Source organism: Pseudomyrmex gracilis, unplaced genomic scaffold (genome assembly GCF_002006095.1).
Source record: "Pseudomyrmex gracilis isolate BER0280 unplaced genomic scaffold, ASM200609v1 scaffold_137, whole genome shotgun sequence".
Lineage (NCBI taxonomy): Eukaryota > Metazoa > Arthropoda > Insecta > Hymenoptera > Formicidae > Pseudomyrmex > Pseudomyrmex gracilis.
The window spans coordinates 248,413-265,277 of record NW_018020721.1 but is presented as its reverse complement, the minus strand read 5'-3'; the positions used below and the strand labels follow the sequence as shown (position 1 = coordinate 265,277).

The 16,865-nt window shown below is 37.9% G+C and overlaps 4 protein-coding genes across 4 annotated transcripts; 1 reads left to right on the top strand and 3 right to left on the bottom strand.

Moving 5' to 3' along the window:
* Positions 1-136: 136 nt before the first annotated feature.
* LOC109856864 (dolichol kinase) lies at positions 137-4,209 on the top strand. The gene is made up of 7 exons (XM_020432569.1): positions 137-336; positions 614-867; positions 1,036-1,256; positions 1,332-1,520; positions 1,595-1,804; positions 1,900-2,227; positions 2,317-4,209. The coding sequence occupies exons 1-7, from the start codon at positions 260-262 to the stop codon at positions 2,448-2,450; spliced, it is 1,413 nt and encodes a 470-aa protein (XP_020288158.1). The 5' UTR covers positions 137-259; the 3' UTR covers positions 2,451-4,209.
* A 278-nt stretch (positions 4,210-4,487) lies between these two features.
* LOC109856865 (synaptotagmin-4) lies at positions 4,488-10,295 on the bottom strand. The gene is made up of 6 exons (XM_020432571.1): positions 9,689-10,295; positions 8,520-8,834; positions 7,924-8,297; positions 7,653-7,811; positions 7,256-7,573; positions 4,488-7,155 (listed from the first exon to the last, which is right to left on the bottom strand). Exons 1-6 carry the CDS (start codon positions 9,738-9,740, stop codon positions 7,036-7,038), a joined length of 1,338 nt encoding a protein of 445 aa, XP_020288160.1. The 5' UTR covers positions 9,741-10,295; the 3' UTR covers positions 4,488-7,035.
* An 84-nt stretch (positions 10,296-10,379) lies between these two features.
* LOC109856866 (lanC-like protein 2) lies at positions 10,380-12,621 on the bottom strand. The gene is made up of 9 exons (XM_020432572.1): positions 12,411-12,621; positions 12,098-12,274; positions 11,869-12,020; positions 11,645-11,789; positions 11,428-11,568; positions 11,170-11,352; positions 10,929-11,075; positions 10,728-10,830; positions 10,380-10,558 (listed from the first exon to the last, which is right to left on the bottom strand). The coding sequence occupies exons 1-9, from the start codon at positions 12,600-12,602 to the stop codon at positions 10,470-10,472; spliced, it is 1,329 nt and encodes a 442-aa protein (XP_020288161.1). The 5' UTR covers positions 12,603-12,621; the 3' UTR covers positions 10,380-10,469.
* Positions 12,622-13,124: 503 nt separating this feature from the next.
* On the bottom strand, positions 13,125-15,957 carry LOC109856885 (actin-related protein 1). Its single transcript, XM_020432603.1, has 7 exons — positions 15,808-15,957; positions 15,341-15,405; positions 14,898-15,224; positions 14,443-14,752; positions 14,159-14,332; positions 14,017-14,079; positions 13,125-13,936 (listed from the first exon to the last, which is right to left on the bottom strand). The coding sequence occupies exons 1-7, from the start codon at positions 15,853-15,855 to the stop codon at positions 13,793-13,795; spliced, it is 1,131 nt and encodes a 376-aa protein (XP_020288192.1). The 5' UTR covers positions 15,856-15,957; the 3' UTR covers positions 13,125-13,792.
* Positions 15,958-16,865: the final 908 nt, after the last annotated feature.

The window sequence follows — 16,865 nt, the reverse complement described above, 5'->3', positions numbered from 1 at the left end:
ATGAAATGGTTTTTTGAGAAAATACACCTTGAAACATTTTTGTTTTTATTTTTTTTTTTTTTTTTTGCACGCTTTTTTATCGTCCGAAAGAAAAGCGACAAGAAATACCGACGTGATTCGCCCGCGGCGGTTTTGCCTGCGTCGATCGTATAATGTATGTAATCGTCTAAGTTTAAAGTGCGTCGAAGTGCGATGACGTTGGGAGACGTATTAGATTCTATGAAACACTATCTCTCATTCAGTCGACGGACGGAAAACAATGATGTTATTTGCGCAGTACAGAAATTTCGAGGAAAAGATATTGCAAAATGTCAAACAAAACGGCATACAACACCGGTATGTATTTTTTGGATTTAAGACATTAAAGGAATTTGTTTATTTTTTTCAAAACGAGATAACCTCGAATCCCGTTGTTATCGTGTTAGATTTACATTGCAAAAACTTTTATAGCGATACGCTTGCTGCTCGTTACTGCTTTACTTTTGTGCGCGTCTTGTACACTTGTGATATGTTAATGACATTTGTTAGTTACATAAAAATCACAAGGGCAATTAGATTCTTGGAAGGTTAGAGTTGATATAAATAAATAATATAAAAATTTGTTATTTTGCAGGTCAAACGCGAGCAGTGGATTATGGCTAGGTACTCTGGTTGGTCTGAGCGCAGCGGTTACAATACTGAGGGAACAGAACAGCTATTCTGAAATATGTCTGTTGGTGGGAACCACGGGGTTTGGTCTTGTTCTTTGTTCTTTGTGCCTTTACGTACGACTTTCGATGCAGGAAGTCACGGCAAAAGACTTTCACGCTATATATTTTCTGCCCGCGATTGTAACGTCCATGCTGTTTTTACTCGCAGCTAACAAAGGTACATTTTTCAATTCGCAATAAAATAATTGGTTTCCCTAATTAACGTGTACAAGATCTTACACGAGTTATTTCCTGATGCAAACGGCATGTTTGATTGACACTTGTTGATAATTACGTTGACATTCATCTGTGTAATTACATTCTTACATCAATTAAATGAGAACAGGATTGTTAACGAGTGTCACATGGGGCCTAACCGTGGCGAGTTTGGGCACATGGGGCGTCCTGCAACTAATGTCAGCTCTTCCGAACTGCTTTACAATGGGTGAAGCAACAGCGGTCACGCATAGTTTTATCCTGTTTTTGATGTCGGCTGTTACCAACTTACCTCTGCGATATCATTTACCTCCGATACACGTAAATGACATCAGCACGGTGTTCCTACAGGTAGCAAACTGACAAACTTAGCCGTCACGCTGTTGCTCACCATCTGTATTATATCCTTTTAACATGTTATTGCAGGTTGGAATATTGTATGTAATATGGGTGTGCGTTCTGTGTAGATATTTTCCCATCCTACGTAGCACGAGATATTTTTATTTTATGACCATCAGCCTCCTGTGTTTCATAACTCTTCCGATACTTTACGTTATTCTTGACCAAAACCCAATAATATGGATGCTCTCTTTTGTTTTTAATACACGCAAGAGGGTAAGTCTCACCGGGGTAACGTCTCGTCTTGTAAATCACTTTATTTCTGATCATCTTATTTCCGATTGTTGCAGATCGTCGTAGTTATTTACTGGGCGATATGTCTTTTATCAAGCGTTTTCATATTAGCGTATCAAATATTAGCAAACTTCCAAGCTACAAGCTCGATCAGAAAGATTTTTCATGTGCTAGCCACATTTGTCTACGTACCTGGTGTGATATACGATCCTTCGCTGTTGTACCTTGCCAGTGGTTTGATACTGGCGCTGTTCATCGCTATTGAGGTAATTTAAAAAAAAACAATTAGTTACTATGGTAATAACAAATACGACACTTTCTCCTCTATGTATTGTCAACCTGATCAAATTGTGAACTTCAGATACTGAGAGTCTTGAAAATTCCGCCGCTCGGAGAAGTGTTGCAGCAAGGATTTACGGTATTTGCCGACGAGAAAGATTCGTTGCTCTCGTTAACACCCTTGTACTTGATGTGCGGTCTTTCGTTTCCTCTTTGGATGCCGACTAGTAACTTGCCACTACTGGTATTGCTCAGTGGCGTGTTAACGGTAGGAATCGGCGATACCGCCGCAAGCTTTGTTGGTGGCAAATGGGGTTCGCACAAGTGGCACGACACGGAGAAAACTGTCGAAGGCACCGTCGCATGCATACTTTGTCAAATTTGCATAATACTCGGTCTAACATTTAGCGGTAGATTTCATCTTCCCGACATCTTTTTTTTTTTTATGTTTTTACCAACAACTTATTTGCTTATTCTCACGTATTTTATATCTCACCAGGTTTTGTGAACGATTACTGGTCGTTGCTGAGAAGCATTCTGGCGGTTGTGGCGATCTCGGTGATCGAAGGACGCACAAATCAAGTGGACAATCTAGCCCTGCCGTTGTTAATGTACGTGTGTCAAATGATCTGAACGAACGTCTGATATTGTTCGTTCTAATTCCAAGCTGGTGACTGTGTCATTTCGATTCGTAATTGATTGTTTAATTACTTAATGTATATAATAGAGATAAGACTACATAGGTGAGTAACTTATATGCATAACTCCTAACGCTTTTACGTTACGTACACGTGTTGCGTAGAAAACACTTCGATTAACACATCATTACACGCCGTTGTTTATTTGAAAGCTGGGCACACATTTAATTAGTCGCAATTGAAAACTGCCAATAATTCATTAAATCATTTTTTTCCTGAAAGAAAGAGAAAACGTTATTGATTCGCAGAACTGAGATTGCAAAGCAACGTATATGTGCATTGGCATTTATTTTTTTTTTTTTTTTCAAATAAAAAGACAAAAGAAATTTTTATATATTCGTCGCATTTGTAAACGCGATTGTTTGTATATGTACGCCATACGGGGCGGTGATAATGTACAAATATTTATATTTATAAAAACATAGCACGTTATATATTTATATATATATATATATTCAGATCTGTATATATAAATGTAACATATGAATTGTATGTATCTGTCCGAAAACGTGTGAAACATGTTAATATAATTAATATATATATATATGTAGACGCGAAACGCGAGCATTGTGAATCGTCACGAAGATCGTTGGAGTTACGAACGAATATTACATATCGCATTTTGAGCTTCGCTAACTTACAATTTTGCAGCGTTTTTTGCAAAATTAATAACAAACGGTGTGCCTGAATGTAATTCAATCATTCCCGATGGAGCATTTTTTTTTTTCTACGTGTATAAGCTTCTTCGAAAGAATCACTTTTGAGACGATTTTTCGATAACAAACAAAATAAAGAGAGCAGAGTTTTGTAATTATTTTAATAACTCATCACACATTGTTTTTTCCATCGTTTTACAGCGTTGTGTCATCATAAGAGAAATAATTTTATATAATCGGTATACATATGATGTTACAATAAAAAGTTTCTACTTGGGTGATAAAGTCGATGTTGAGAGTTCACTCTGATGTGTTTTGGAGCAATCACATACGTACATACACATATGTTATATACAGACATATATGTATAGTACATATGTAAAGATGTTTACTTTAATATTTTGTTTTTTTTTTATTGACCACACACAGCCCTAAAATCTGCTTAACAAACAGTACTTTCTATACGCCACATCCTTTAGTCTATAAAATACTTATGGAATGCTTAAAAACGACAATTTTTTTGTTTAATCCAACGCGAAATCAAAACTTTTACATTTTTTTTAACATAGATGCGTGTTACCCCATAAATGTACACATACACGCGCACATTCGCACGCACGCACGCACGCACGCACATACACACACGCACGCACACACGCGATTATTATATGAAATCGATCAACTGATTAATATTATTTAAAATCATTTTTTCAAAACCTAATGAAGCTTTGTGTTATCCCCACTTAGTTACTTGGTCATATCAAAAGATTCCTCGCGTATTCCACGCCTATGAGATTACAAATTTTCTCGATGAAATTAATTTTTATTTATATAATTCTATGTGTATATATATATATGTATAATATAGAATCTCTTTGCGAAGCGAGCTAGCAAAGTAAACATTTATTCGCATGACTTCTGTTCGCAATCGCGGAACTATATTTAAGTATATCGCGCGTAGTCAGAGACTTTAAAAACAAATTTAGGATGGTTTTGTTACAATATACAATTGTATTCTCTTGTAAAAAAAAAAAAAAACAAAACGTACGTAGAATGTGTAAAAAAGAACTGAAAAGAATTTTATATATTCGAATTAACAAAAATTAACGGATAAATGATTCTCAAACAATATATCTCGTACCGACAATCATTTATATGTTACAAAGTGTCTGTCGATCCTGCGGCATTTCTTTGCACAACAATCGTCTCACGTACGCATACGTATGTTATAGTCTCGAGGCTGATGCATATTGACATTTTTCTCGTGCGCTTGCAAAACGATTTCACATTTAAGCAAATTGTTCGTTTCAGCTTTCAAGGGTTTTTTTTTTTTTTTTTTTTTTTTTTAAAGAGAACGACAGACGTGTACAGGGTGTACATTAACTGTGTATCGCTAAAACTACTTATAATACTTTTTTTTTCTTGTGTGTATGTGTGTGTATATATACATATATAATTGTATTTATAATTGTATAGCAATTAAATAATTTATATCGTAGACGCGCGTGTTGCGCACTCTGTCGTGTATGTGTGTGTGTATGTGTGTGTGTAATTTTTGTATAATACGTTTATTACCTTGCCGTGGATAAGATCCGGCAGTACACGTGTGTTTCTCTCGCGTCTGCTATTTTTAAAAACCACGTAACGTGAAATTTTTATTATATTCGGTGTATCCTTTAAGTCTTTGTGTGATATATTGCGACTTTTCTGTCATATATATATATATATATATATATACTTTCGATCGCGAATTTTTATATCTAGACACAATTTCTAGATTTCGTTCGTTTAATCCTCCCGTTCTTACGACCTTCGTTCTGATACTTGTGTGTTACATCTTTCTTCTCCTCTCGCGCAATTACAGTTTTTTTTTCTCATGTTCAATTATTTATATATATATATATATATCTCAGTTGTCCTTGCTGATATATATATATATATATATGTTGCAAGTCGCATAAAATCGCCGGCTTTTCACGTTTCTTTCTTTCGTTCTTTTTTTATCAGTTACAATATATATACAATTGCAATACGAACTGGGAAACGATTTCTTCTATTCGTAGTCCAGCTACTCGTTAAAAAGCAACAGCACAGATTTTTTTTTTTTTTTTTCGATTAGTATATCGCTTCGTGATGAGAGATGTAAGGCTCTAAAGAGAGAGATCACCAACGAAATCTCCAAAATTTCTTTTCAAAATTCGCCGATCACCAATTTCAGATTCAGTTTCTAAATCGTGTGGCGCGTGTTGCACACACGACAAGTAAAAATGTGCAACAGCACATCTGACTCGCGTTAATCAAAGAACGGACAGTAACAAATTGTCGCCACAAAATCTCGTCTCTCTCACCGTCTCGTTTCTCACACGATGAAGACTCGCGATGATCGAGAGGGAGAAGAGCACAATGTCTCGTTTTAACATCACACACAAACATCTCTATACAATTTACAATGTAATAGAGTAATTTGTTTTTTTTATTTTTTTTTATTTTGGAAGTTTTTCCAGCGTTGTTTTTTTGTCGTGCTCGCGGATAAAGCGAAGGAGAATTATCTGAAATTTGTTTTTAACGTTTATATTTTGCGAGCCGAAGATTTTTTATTTATATGCCACCGCACGCGCGGCAACTATGCGGTTTTATAAATTATGCTCGGTGTGAATAAATAAATCGGAAAATAAATAATATATGACGGATTCAATTAAATATTGCACGCTTAAATGTTACACTCTCTCGAGGAGGTCTTGTATCGCACGTAATGATAATTTTTTTTACAATTACAAGGTGCTCTCAGAAACGGAAAGTGCGTGTCAACTCTCTACGTCGCTAAAAAACGTGTCTATCGTAAAATCTGTTGTCTAACAATCTAAGATACAACAAAGCGGCTGAGCATTCGATCATTGAGCCGTTTGGTGCTCCGTTTTACTTATCACTTTACTGTGAAACTGTGATGTTAATTTTTTGTTTTTCAATGTACACTACTAGTGCACTGAGAGAGAGAGAGATGACGTACAACCGAATTCGCGCGCTACGTAAGAGGTAAAAGTATGGTTTTATACTTTATTTTTTTTTTTGTTTTTTTTTTTTCACCTACATACGAGACAATGTTCTACTTTAACATTCGAAAAGAATGTCGATTACTTCGTGCGCATCGACGTTTGTTCTCTTCTTCTCGTCGCCAACTGGTCAGAAATCCTTAATGTCTATGTTTATATCATAAAGCATCCTACAAAGCTGTCGTCCCGCAATCGCGCGCCATTGCGTCTCGTGACGAGAAAACAAAAACCCAACTTGGACGAAAAAGACGTAAAATTTGTTACGCATTTGTTTAAATCGTGTGTTTTTTTAACGCGCTGTTAATCTCAAACATGCGCATTGCGCGTGGAAGTTAATGCGCTTATTAATTTAAAACTAGATAATTAAACAGTAAAAAAAATAAAGAAAACCATTTTTACAATTGAAAGTTCGACCAGCTCGAATGAAAAATGTCCAAGTTTCTGTTCGGAAAAATAGAACTACGGATTGTTTGTTTTTTCTGCTTTTTCTTGATGAGAAATTCGATGTCTTTTGCACGCAATGACAGCGATCATGGGTGGACAAGCTATTAGTGTCCCGAGTCTAATATACATCGATTCGATTCGATCGTGTGGGAGTATTATATATATATATATATATATATATACATACATATATATATGTATATATATATATATTATACACAATATATGTATGATATATATATAAGCTTTGCAAAACGGATACCTCCTACCTTGTCGCAAGGTTTCAAGAGTGATCTCACGGCGTAGGTGGATATGGAATTTCTAAGGAAATCGGAAACAGGAATTCTGATATATGTATATATGTCGCCGTTTATTCCCGCAACTTATGCCAATCGGCTATCTGTCGTCGTGGCGAGCTGCACACCTCTTTCCAATGGTTGACAGCTGAACCCTGACACTTTGGTCCGCCAAACTCTAGTCGTCCGATCACCTGCAAAAATCACGAGACGCGAACGCTCGCGTTTCATATTTTCGGTTTTTTGTTTTCCTAAAAACGGACTGATTAAAAAAAAAACAAAATCAAAATTCACCTCGTTCTTCGTGACTCGATCCCAGTCGAGCAGCATAAACTCGAGACTGACGTTGTTGAGCCCGTCCGAACCGTTCGGTATGTCAAAGACGAAGGACTCATTAAATACCGGACTGAGCGTACGCTTCTTCACGTGTGTCTTCTTCTTGGCGATACGTTGCTGATTGTACAGAAGGTAGATCTTCACGTATGGATCGGCGAGGCCTGTCACATCCATTTTCGGCAGATTTCGCGCTTTCAACACCACCACCGTCAATCGGCTCGTGACCGGTTGCCAGCAAAGAGAAACCAACAATTCCCCTCTCCCTTGCGACTGAATCTGACAAAAAAGGAAGAACGGGGAGGAAATTATAGATAACACCGTACGTTATTTTGAGAGCGTCTTCAGCGATATCTACCTTCAAACTTCGGGGACATATTTTCCGACAAAGAGATATCTCCTGATTATCCGCGTCCTCTAAACCGGGCACCGACGACAGAGCGCACGTCAATTCTCCGATAATATCGTCGCGTGAGTATCTGTCGAAGCTCAGTACAATGAAGTGTAAACTAATTTTCTGAAATCACAACCACGTCGACGGGTCACGTTTTCGTTCGAAGAAAAAAGAATACATTCGATTGCAAATTGTTTCAATTAATAAAAGAGGCAGAGGGGTGCGAAGTCCGTACCTGAAGTTGACTCTGTGAGATGCCGAAGAACGTGAAATCCTCGTCGTAAACCGGATCTCTGGTGTTGCGAAGAACCCGAGTCTTCACGTGATGCTGTTTGTCCGGTAGCAGTTGCAGTTTCACATAGGGATCGCTGGTGGCGTTCTGCTGGCCTCTCGCAGGCAATCCCTTGCACTTCACCACCGTCACCGCCAGCGCGTTCTGCTCGCTCCGGTATCGCAGTTTGAAGACCAGCTGGCCCAAATTGTCCTTGTCCTTTTCCGCGGTCTGACTCTTCTCCCGCTCGACCTTCTCGTTGTTCTCCAACTCGGCTTTGTCGCGTTCGTTCTCGATGCTCACGGTCACTTCGACCGGCGGTGTCTGTACCGGTGTACCTACGTGACACGCACGATTGTAAAACGCGAAGATCCGTTTGGCATCAAACAGAAATTAAAAACTTCGGTTTAGAATATCCTGAAATTTACTCGTTAGAAATGCGCAGAAAAAAAATATATAAAAAATATTCGCTTATCAACACCAGCGCAATCATTGTCTGATAACAACATATTTTGACATTTACATCATCAGTATTTTACGATATATCGTGTAGATATTACTTGCGCTCTGCGGAGTTCTCGGTTGAGACGCGGGGTTCGATGACTGGGATCCCGTCGGGCTCGGGGTCTGACCGCCGGAACCGGGTGGGCTCTTGGCCGGCCCGGTCGGCGACGGACTCTTCTTCAAATAGTGGCTCGTGCTACCGGGACTCTTGACCGCCGTCGGCTTCCGATGGGGCGGTCTAAACGCCAGGGACTTGTCCGAATTCAATTTGGTGTGCTCGCGACGTCGTCGGCAGAGCCACCAGGTCATCGCGACAGCGCATATAAGAAAAGCGGCGCCGATGCATAGCGTCACCAATGTTGCCGTCGAGACTGGAAATTCACACGTTTTCGTTTCTCGATCTCGAATTGCAACGGCACGCGACGTCTGTCGGCGGATATATAGCGCCGCATCACGCTACAATTTTATATATTGCACATATCGACAATGTGGAGACGAAGAGCGTCGATCGTACGAGAGAAGGAAAATAATTTTCTCAACGATTCAACTCACGCGTGTCGCGCAAAAAAAAGTGAGAAAAATTGTGAAAAGAACGAAAAGAGCAACGATCTCCGGAATGATCTTCGCTCTTTTTGCGTCGTTCCTTCCATCGCTCTTAATTAGTATTTAAAAAATATCGGTTAATTGTCTGGAGCCAAGCGAATGAATTCATCGCGTGACACAGCGTGTTTCCCATATGCACCGCTTTATAGACCTCGCGGATTTACATGCAGTTGGGCTAGTCGATATATCAATAGAGTACGTGGACTCCATTGGACTTTCCAGCGCTTTCTATGGCGAAATTACCGTGCGAACGTATATCGAACGGTACAAACGTTCGATACACGAAATACGACGCGGCCGTGAAATGCGACACCCAACAAATTCAATTAGCCGCGAATGGGGAACGAAATAAAAAAATTGTCGCGCGATTCTTCCAAAACCGAACATGATGCAGCGTAATAAAAGTCGAGGTGCAAGGGGGTAACAGCTGTCTGTCTCTCGGAATGACTTGCTAAAAACTAAATTGTCGCACGTAGGCGACCGGGTGGATGAATCCGCGATGCGATCCGGGAGATGCGAAGGGAAATTTGGACAGGTGAAATACATCGGGGTAATGAAGGAAACACCCGATGACGAAGGTGACGAAGGAGAGCACGTCGTCGTCGTCGGTGACATGACTCACCAGGCTCGACAGGTCGAATAAGTGGTCCGTCTTCTGTCACTCCACCGACCATCCTCGGCACCCGTTACCGTTCAATCGTAGAAAGGATGCTTTTATCCACGTGAGTCTTTTCTCGACGCGCCGAACGAATATTTACGGGCTTGCGGCCCCGGGTTGTGTGTTCGCGGCTGCTCCACCGTCCGTTCGCAGGCCGAAACACGCGGATCAATAGCCCCTGGAAGGAACGGAGCTTGCGCGGAGAGACTGTGACGCGGTACCGACGACAACGGCGAAGAAGACACCGACGATGCCGGCGGAAGAATGCGGCGAGATCCGCGAGATGATCCGCGGGTCAGAGTCGCGATACCTGCGCAACTCCGTAACGTGCGGCACAATATGGACCGCGCGATACGCTAGTACGAAAAAGTCGGAGCTTTTCGTCAAACGCAATTCGCGTTTAAAATTTTGTCTCGTCAACTGTTAAAACTTTGAAAATTTTCAAAATAAAAGAGAACAGAATCAGAGCGAAATATATTGCTCGGAATTCAGAAAGAAATTGGGAATGTTTTATGAGTCCGCGATTTCGTGACATGAACATGTGTTAAACATGCGGGAACGGGAGAAGAACGTGTGAGGTATTTTTGTATGTACATCCCACGCATAAATTCACGCGCGACACGGTATTCGCATTTGACATAAAGCTTCTGTAATCTCGGCTTTTTTGCTTTTTATTATCTCATTCTGTCATCATTTGTTTTTGTTCGCAGATATTCAAGTAATTTATTGTGTGTTGGTTGAATAATTAATTTTCAGTTAGTATGTCGTACATGGGAAACTTGGCCGCATGCGGTTGTTGCAAGTCTAATAAAAAACATATTACGCCAGCGAGACCTGAAAAAAGAGAAACGAAACATGAAACATAAAGCGTCAGCCGCGCAGCTTGTGTTCGCAATTGTTTACAGATCATCTTTCTCGGTGGAAACGTCCGATTCCGCGCAAACGCGTTGTAAAATGTTGTAGAGAATGTGTATTTGAATAAATTTTATTAAATTTGATTTACCTTCAAATAAAGAAAACGGTCTGTCGGGATCTCGATCTTGGCGCGCACCGTAATCGAAACACCACTCGCCGAACTTGCAAGCTCGATACAAGTATTTGATATCCTGTCAAATTTCAAATTATCGAAATAAAAACAGTCGTGTTTTCAAATGGCATTCAACTCGTGTTCAATTATTTGAGAAACAAAATTGAAAAAAAAAACCTTTGTCTGTTGAAACAAATGCAAGAAAGCATAACCGTTGCCAGCAACGCCGTGACAAAGGCTATATCCCTTTCTCAATATTCCTCTTTCCCATATTACTTCGCCGCACCTTACGGCGGTCTCCAAGAATGTATCGTCTTCGAACACCTGATTGTTACATCGGTGACATTACGAAAGTGAATTGTTTGGAAAAAAAAAAAAAACCAAGTTGTTTGGTTTTGGATAAAACTTTTGTATAAACCTTGAAAGCCAAACAAAACAACGCAGGCATTCCGGGCGCTCCGTGACACCACTGTACTAGTTTATCCGAATTATTTCCCATTGAAGAAGGAAAATTCCCAGAAGAAAATTTCAATTGCTGCAGATAGTACAACGACGGTTTCACATAATCGTCAATTTGTTCCCGCGTTAAATACTGTCGCGCCTAAAAAAAAAAAACAGGAGAAACAATCCAATCGATTTGCGGAACAACGCGATTTTCTATATAAAATACACGTACCTGTAACAGCAGATAGAGTATGCCCGCTAATCCGTGAGCGGCACCGATATATTCTTTGTCGTGCCAGGAAAACATGAGCGGTGATTTACAACGATTCGACGAAGCGTACGACGACCCGGAATTGATTATGCGAGAAACAATCTGTGAATAATTTTAACAGATGTAGTTTTGCCATCACAGCTCCTTAGCTGCTGCGGATCAAATCAGGTTGTTTTACTTTTTTAATAAGATCCGCATCTATAGGAGCCGAAGATACGTTAGCGTTTACATAGAGCAAACCGGCTAGATAACCGGCTCTTCCATACAACAATTCATCGGGTAGTCCATGTCCCTCCAAGACATAAGAAGATAAAGACATCAGTCTAGAAACATTTTAGAATCAAAACTTTTATTTCTTTCTCTCGCGATCGAAAAAAAATAAACACTCTCGAATTGACGTACTTAGAAATTAATTGTTTTGCTTCCGCCTCCTTGCCTTGCGAATGTAATAACACAGCTGTCAACGCTAGCGGACCCACAACTCCGGTCAAAAGAGTAATTTTGTGTCTGCTTGTGTACTTATCGCAGCATCTTCTCAATAATTCTGTTGCCGTCTATGAAAGAATGATAATAATGATGATATATTTAATTAATAATAAATTGCACACACAAAACTCTTAGAAAATTATACTTGAATGTATTCAGAATTGTCGTCACATTTTCCATATTGATGATAGAGATACGCAATTCCCGCTATTCCAGTGTACACAGAATAGTCATTACTTAGCCAGAGTTTCTTATTTTGTTTCAACGTTTTCATTAACTTTTCAATTGTTGATGTCAGTAATGACTTGAATGTATCATGAATCTGAAAGAATAATTGTTTTTTCTTTACCCGTGTGTCTCTTTCATATGATAATAATAATAATAAACAGTATATATAAAAGTTTACACATATATATATACAAAATTCTAGCATATATTTTACAAAATGCGTCTCATACCGTATCATTATCAATTATATTGCGACTAGTCGAAGGGGAGTAATCTTCAAATGAATTTTTATAATATCTACTGGTATCCATAATTGCGCAAACTTTTCTGTGAAACTTGTTTATATCTCTTACTTGTTTACGTTCCTTAAATAAGTAAACGAAACAACGTGACGAACTCGCAAGCACGTCACTACGTGACATTAGACGCGCCGACTGATAATGGAGACCTCGTGCGGTCGAGGCGCAAAGCTATATATAAATAATTTATATATAGCCAAGGACTCTCATATATGTACTCTTTTTTTTTTCACATAAAAGTTATAATTCCTTTCAAATAAAATAAAAATTTATATGTACATGTATTCACGTTATTAATATATAAAATATATAGTTTTGATACATAATATTTTTATTATTCATAGCGATAAATAAAAATGTCGAGAGCTATACGTGTATACAAAACTATCTTCGTGTCACACACAACTAAAATATAATATATATATCGTGTAAAAAAGTAAAAAATCTCGTTCGTACATATAAAACTTAGCTATACAAACGTGCGAGAAAAAAATACAAAGTATTGTCTCGACGTAAAAATTTTACTACAACGTTTAATATTTCACGCTTTTAGCCATATGCACTTGGAAAGACTACATTGATTTATTCTTTTTACGAAATGCATACAATATTTACAAATATACTTTATATAAATATACCACAAAAGTTGAAAACTTACAGAACATTTTATTGTGTGCAAATCAAATGGAACGTTTACTCGTTGAACGAACGTACGGTTTTGGGTTTTTGTTTTTTTTATTGTACTACATGTAACAGGACTGAGCACAAGATAAATATATAAACATAAATAAATAAATAAGTCTAAAAGGTGTGACGATTCAGAGCAACTTTCTCACATTAATATGCATATGATGCCAAAAAAAACCATTATTTACATTTTTAAAGCGTCTTGAATGTTGTGCTAGCTTTCCTTTTCTTTTTTTTGTTTTTTTTGTGTTATATAATTTTTATGGAAATATTCAATGTATCTAAATCACTGTGTGTCAATATTGCTATATATATATATATACTTATCAAAATAATGTTACATTGTATCATAAGCAGTGTGATAAGTCAAGACTGCTGTTGCGTTATATTTGCGACTCTTAAAAATGTAATTCATTGTGTGTAATGATAATTTGTTTGCTTTTTTTTTTTAAATTAAATAATGGTGAATCTCGACAGCGGAAGAATATCTATTCGAAACAATTAAAAACGTTAGCTGCTTCATTTTTTTTTTTGGTTTTTGTTTTTCTCGTTCCGAGTATATGTGCCATTATTTTGTATTTAAAATTAATTCGATATAATATTTTGTTAAAAGTTCTCGATTAAATTCAAAATGTTTTGCGATGAATAGCCCGTATCCCGTCTTCATCGAACTCTCGTTTACTGACCCACATCTTTTTGAACGTGTCTAAAGAAGCCAAAATAGAACCGCCGATCCAAGTACTGTATAATCGTTCTTGGGGCGCGGATATCTGTTACGACAGAAAACAAATGTAATCCATAACAAATATAAATATATGTCTAATCTTTTTCTAATGTTTTCTTTTCTCACCCTTATTTTAATATCCTTTGGCGACATTCTACGAATCTCGGATAATAATCTGTCACCGAAACCCTGAGTAAAAAGAAATGTAAAAGTTTTGTTTATTGATTAAATTTTCTACAAAATGTAAATAATAAGCGTGTGTACTTACGCGGAATAATGTCGATCCCCCGGAGAGAACGATGTTTTGGAATAAAACTTTTCTTAAATCCAAATCGGACTTCTGAATAGAGTACGTTAATACTTCATGAAGGCCTTCGCATTCTTCGCCTATCAGATCTGGTCTAAACAGCACTTCAGGAGCTCTGAATCGTGCCGGACCGATCTACATTGAATAAGTCAGAGGGATCGATCAGTGTGTTCACATTATTTAAAAGTTTTTTTTGTTTTTATATATACTTTTTTTTAAGTGATGTTTATAAATTATTTTATTACCTCCAAGTGACTGCCATCGGGTAATACATATTGAAATTTCTCTGTTTCTATTGTTTCTTCTTTTTGGGGATTGCTGGCGAGGTAGCATCCTTTTTCTTTGATTATTCTGACAATTTCGAATTCTGCCGTGGTCTTGAAATTAATACCCTCTTTGCGTAAAAGTAACCTAAGATGCCTCGTTACATCGCGCCCTGCTATATCAACACGCATTATACTGTGAGGCATAGCGAAACCTTCGTAAATAGGTACAGCGTGTGTGACACCATCGCCAGCATCTAGAACCACTCCCGTAGTTCGGCCTGTTGCGTATCTACGTTAAGAAATGTAATAAATATTGTAGAAAGTTTTTAAATAAATTTCAACACATAAAAGAAACAATTTCAAGATCATTCTGAACTTCAAAGTTCAACAATGACAAGTGTTTTGCTGATCACATTGAAAAACAATTTACTTACAGGCTAAGTACAGCTTGCATGGAAACAAATAAAGCTGGAACATTGAATGTTTCAAAAAATATCTCAGCCGCCTTCTCACGATTCTTTCTGGGATTTAAAGGTGCTTCTGTAAGTAGAACAGGATGTTCCTCACTGAATGTAGCTAGTTGATCTTTACTATAAACATAGGACCATATGCGTTCCATGTCGTTCCAATCTGTGACTACACCATGTTCCATTGGATATCGAAGTGATAAAAGGCCACGGTGTTCTTCTGCTATTGGACCTACAAACAGATCTCCTTCCAATGCACCAGCCATAACACGTACATGTTTTGGCCTCCCAATGCTAAAAAAAAAAAAATTAGAATTGAACTAAATTTGCATGAATTCATAATGCGCTGATATATCATCTTGCAAGTAATTTACAAAATACTCAAGTTATATTCTATTCTTGATACTTACTAATTTGGAAATCTACACTTTGGTATTTGATCCCCCGCAAACCCTGCCTTGATAACACCAGATCCCTGAACAAAGAATTATAATTGTGCAGTACATAGTAATGTTTAATCTTTTTTAAATAGAGAAAGAATGTTTTATCTAAAAAAATACCGATAAAATATCGCTTACCAAACTGCCGATTACATCGATAACCAACAGTTTTTCATACAAATCAAAACGCAATATAAAATAACAAAATGCGCGTTGGAAAAAAAAAACATCGTCCGAGTTCTTTTATTTACAAAGTGTTTTTCGAATAATAAATGCATTGGGATCGAATTGATCGATGAAGTTTGACACATCATTCTTTCTCTTTCGCTCGATTTCTCTGTCTCTCTCTCTTCCTCTCGCTCTCTTTCCATCTTGCTATCGTTTCCTCTTATTTTCTCTAATTGATAAAATGCAAAAACAAATGACGGGAAACTTACATTATCAATGACAACCGGCTGATTGACAATCACGTCATACGGCTCCATAATATTATAAGGTAAAAGTGTTTCAAGACACCTTTATCCGAATCAAAAGCTCTACGACTCTAACCCTACAAGCACACCCCACCTAGCACCTACGTAAAGTAGAAATTCCCTTGAAGTTGCGTCCGCAACCAGGATTGCCAATGTGCCCATGCTGTGCAACATGTAAAGCGAAATTAAAAGGAATGGGGAAGAAACCAATCAGAACAATTGCGTTTGGTAAAATTAAGCCGCGTTATTACCAGAAAGATGCATGAGAACAATCAATTTGAACCGGTTTAGTATTTTAATTTTTTAGTTTGAATCTTTGCTAAATCCGAGTATTTTTGGCGAAAACTCGAATCACGAGAATTCCAAACCTCCTCCTCTCTTAATAAAAGCTCCTGTCACTTTCTGCGATCCTGGTATGAAAGGTGAATTTTTCCGCTAGAATTTATCGATAAATATTACCCATTTCTCTAATGGTAAAGCTCTTGTCGCTTTCTGCGACCTTGGTTCGAAACTTGAATTTATCGGCCGGAATTTACCGATAAACATTACCGGCGGGAATTTAGTGCCACCTACTTCAACTTATTGTTTCCTAATACCACTACATTATCGACCAAGAATATTACCGGCGGGAATTTAGTGCCACCTACTTTAACTTATCGTTTCCTGATACCACCACACTATCGACCGAGAATATTACCGGCGGGAATTTAGTGCCACCTACTTCAACTTATACTTTCCTAATACCTCTAACTTATCGGCCGAGTAAGCTAGCTCCTGGTAAAGCTCCTGCCACTTTCTGTGATCCTGGTAATAAATTTGAAATTTAGCCCGTAGCGGCCGGCTTTCTCGGCCGCCGCGCGCTTGAACCTTCAGCGAAAAATGCTTGTATCTCTCATGTTAATCATGGGAATTGAATGAAATTTCGCATACAATTACCTTAGAGCTTTTAACGTAAAATTAGAATAACAAAATTGCAAAATTTATAAAAATTAAAATAAATAAAATTTATTACAACTTTTACG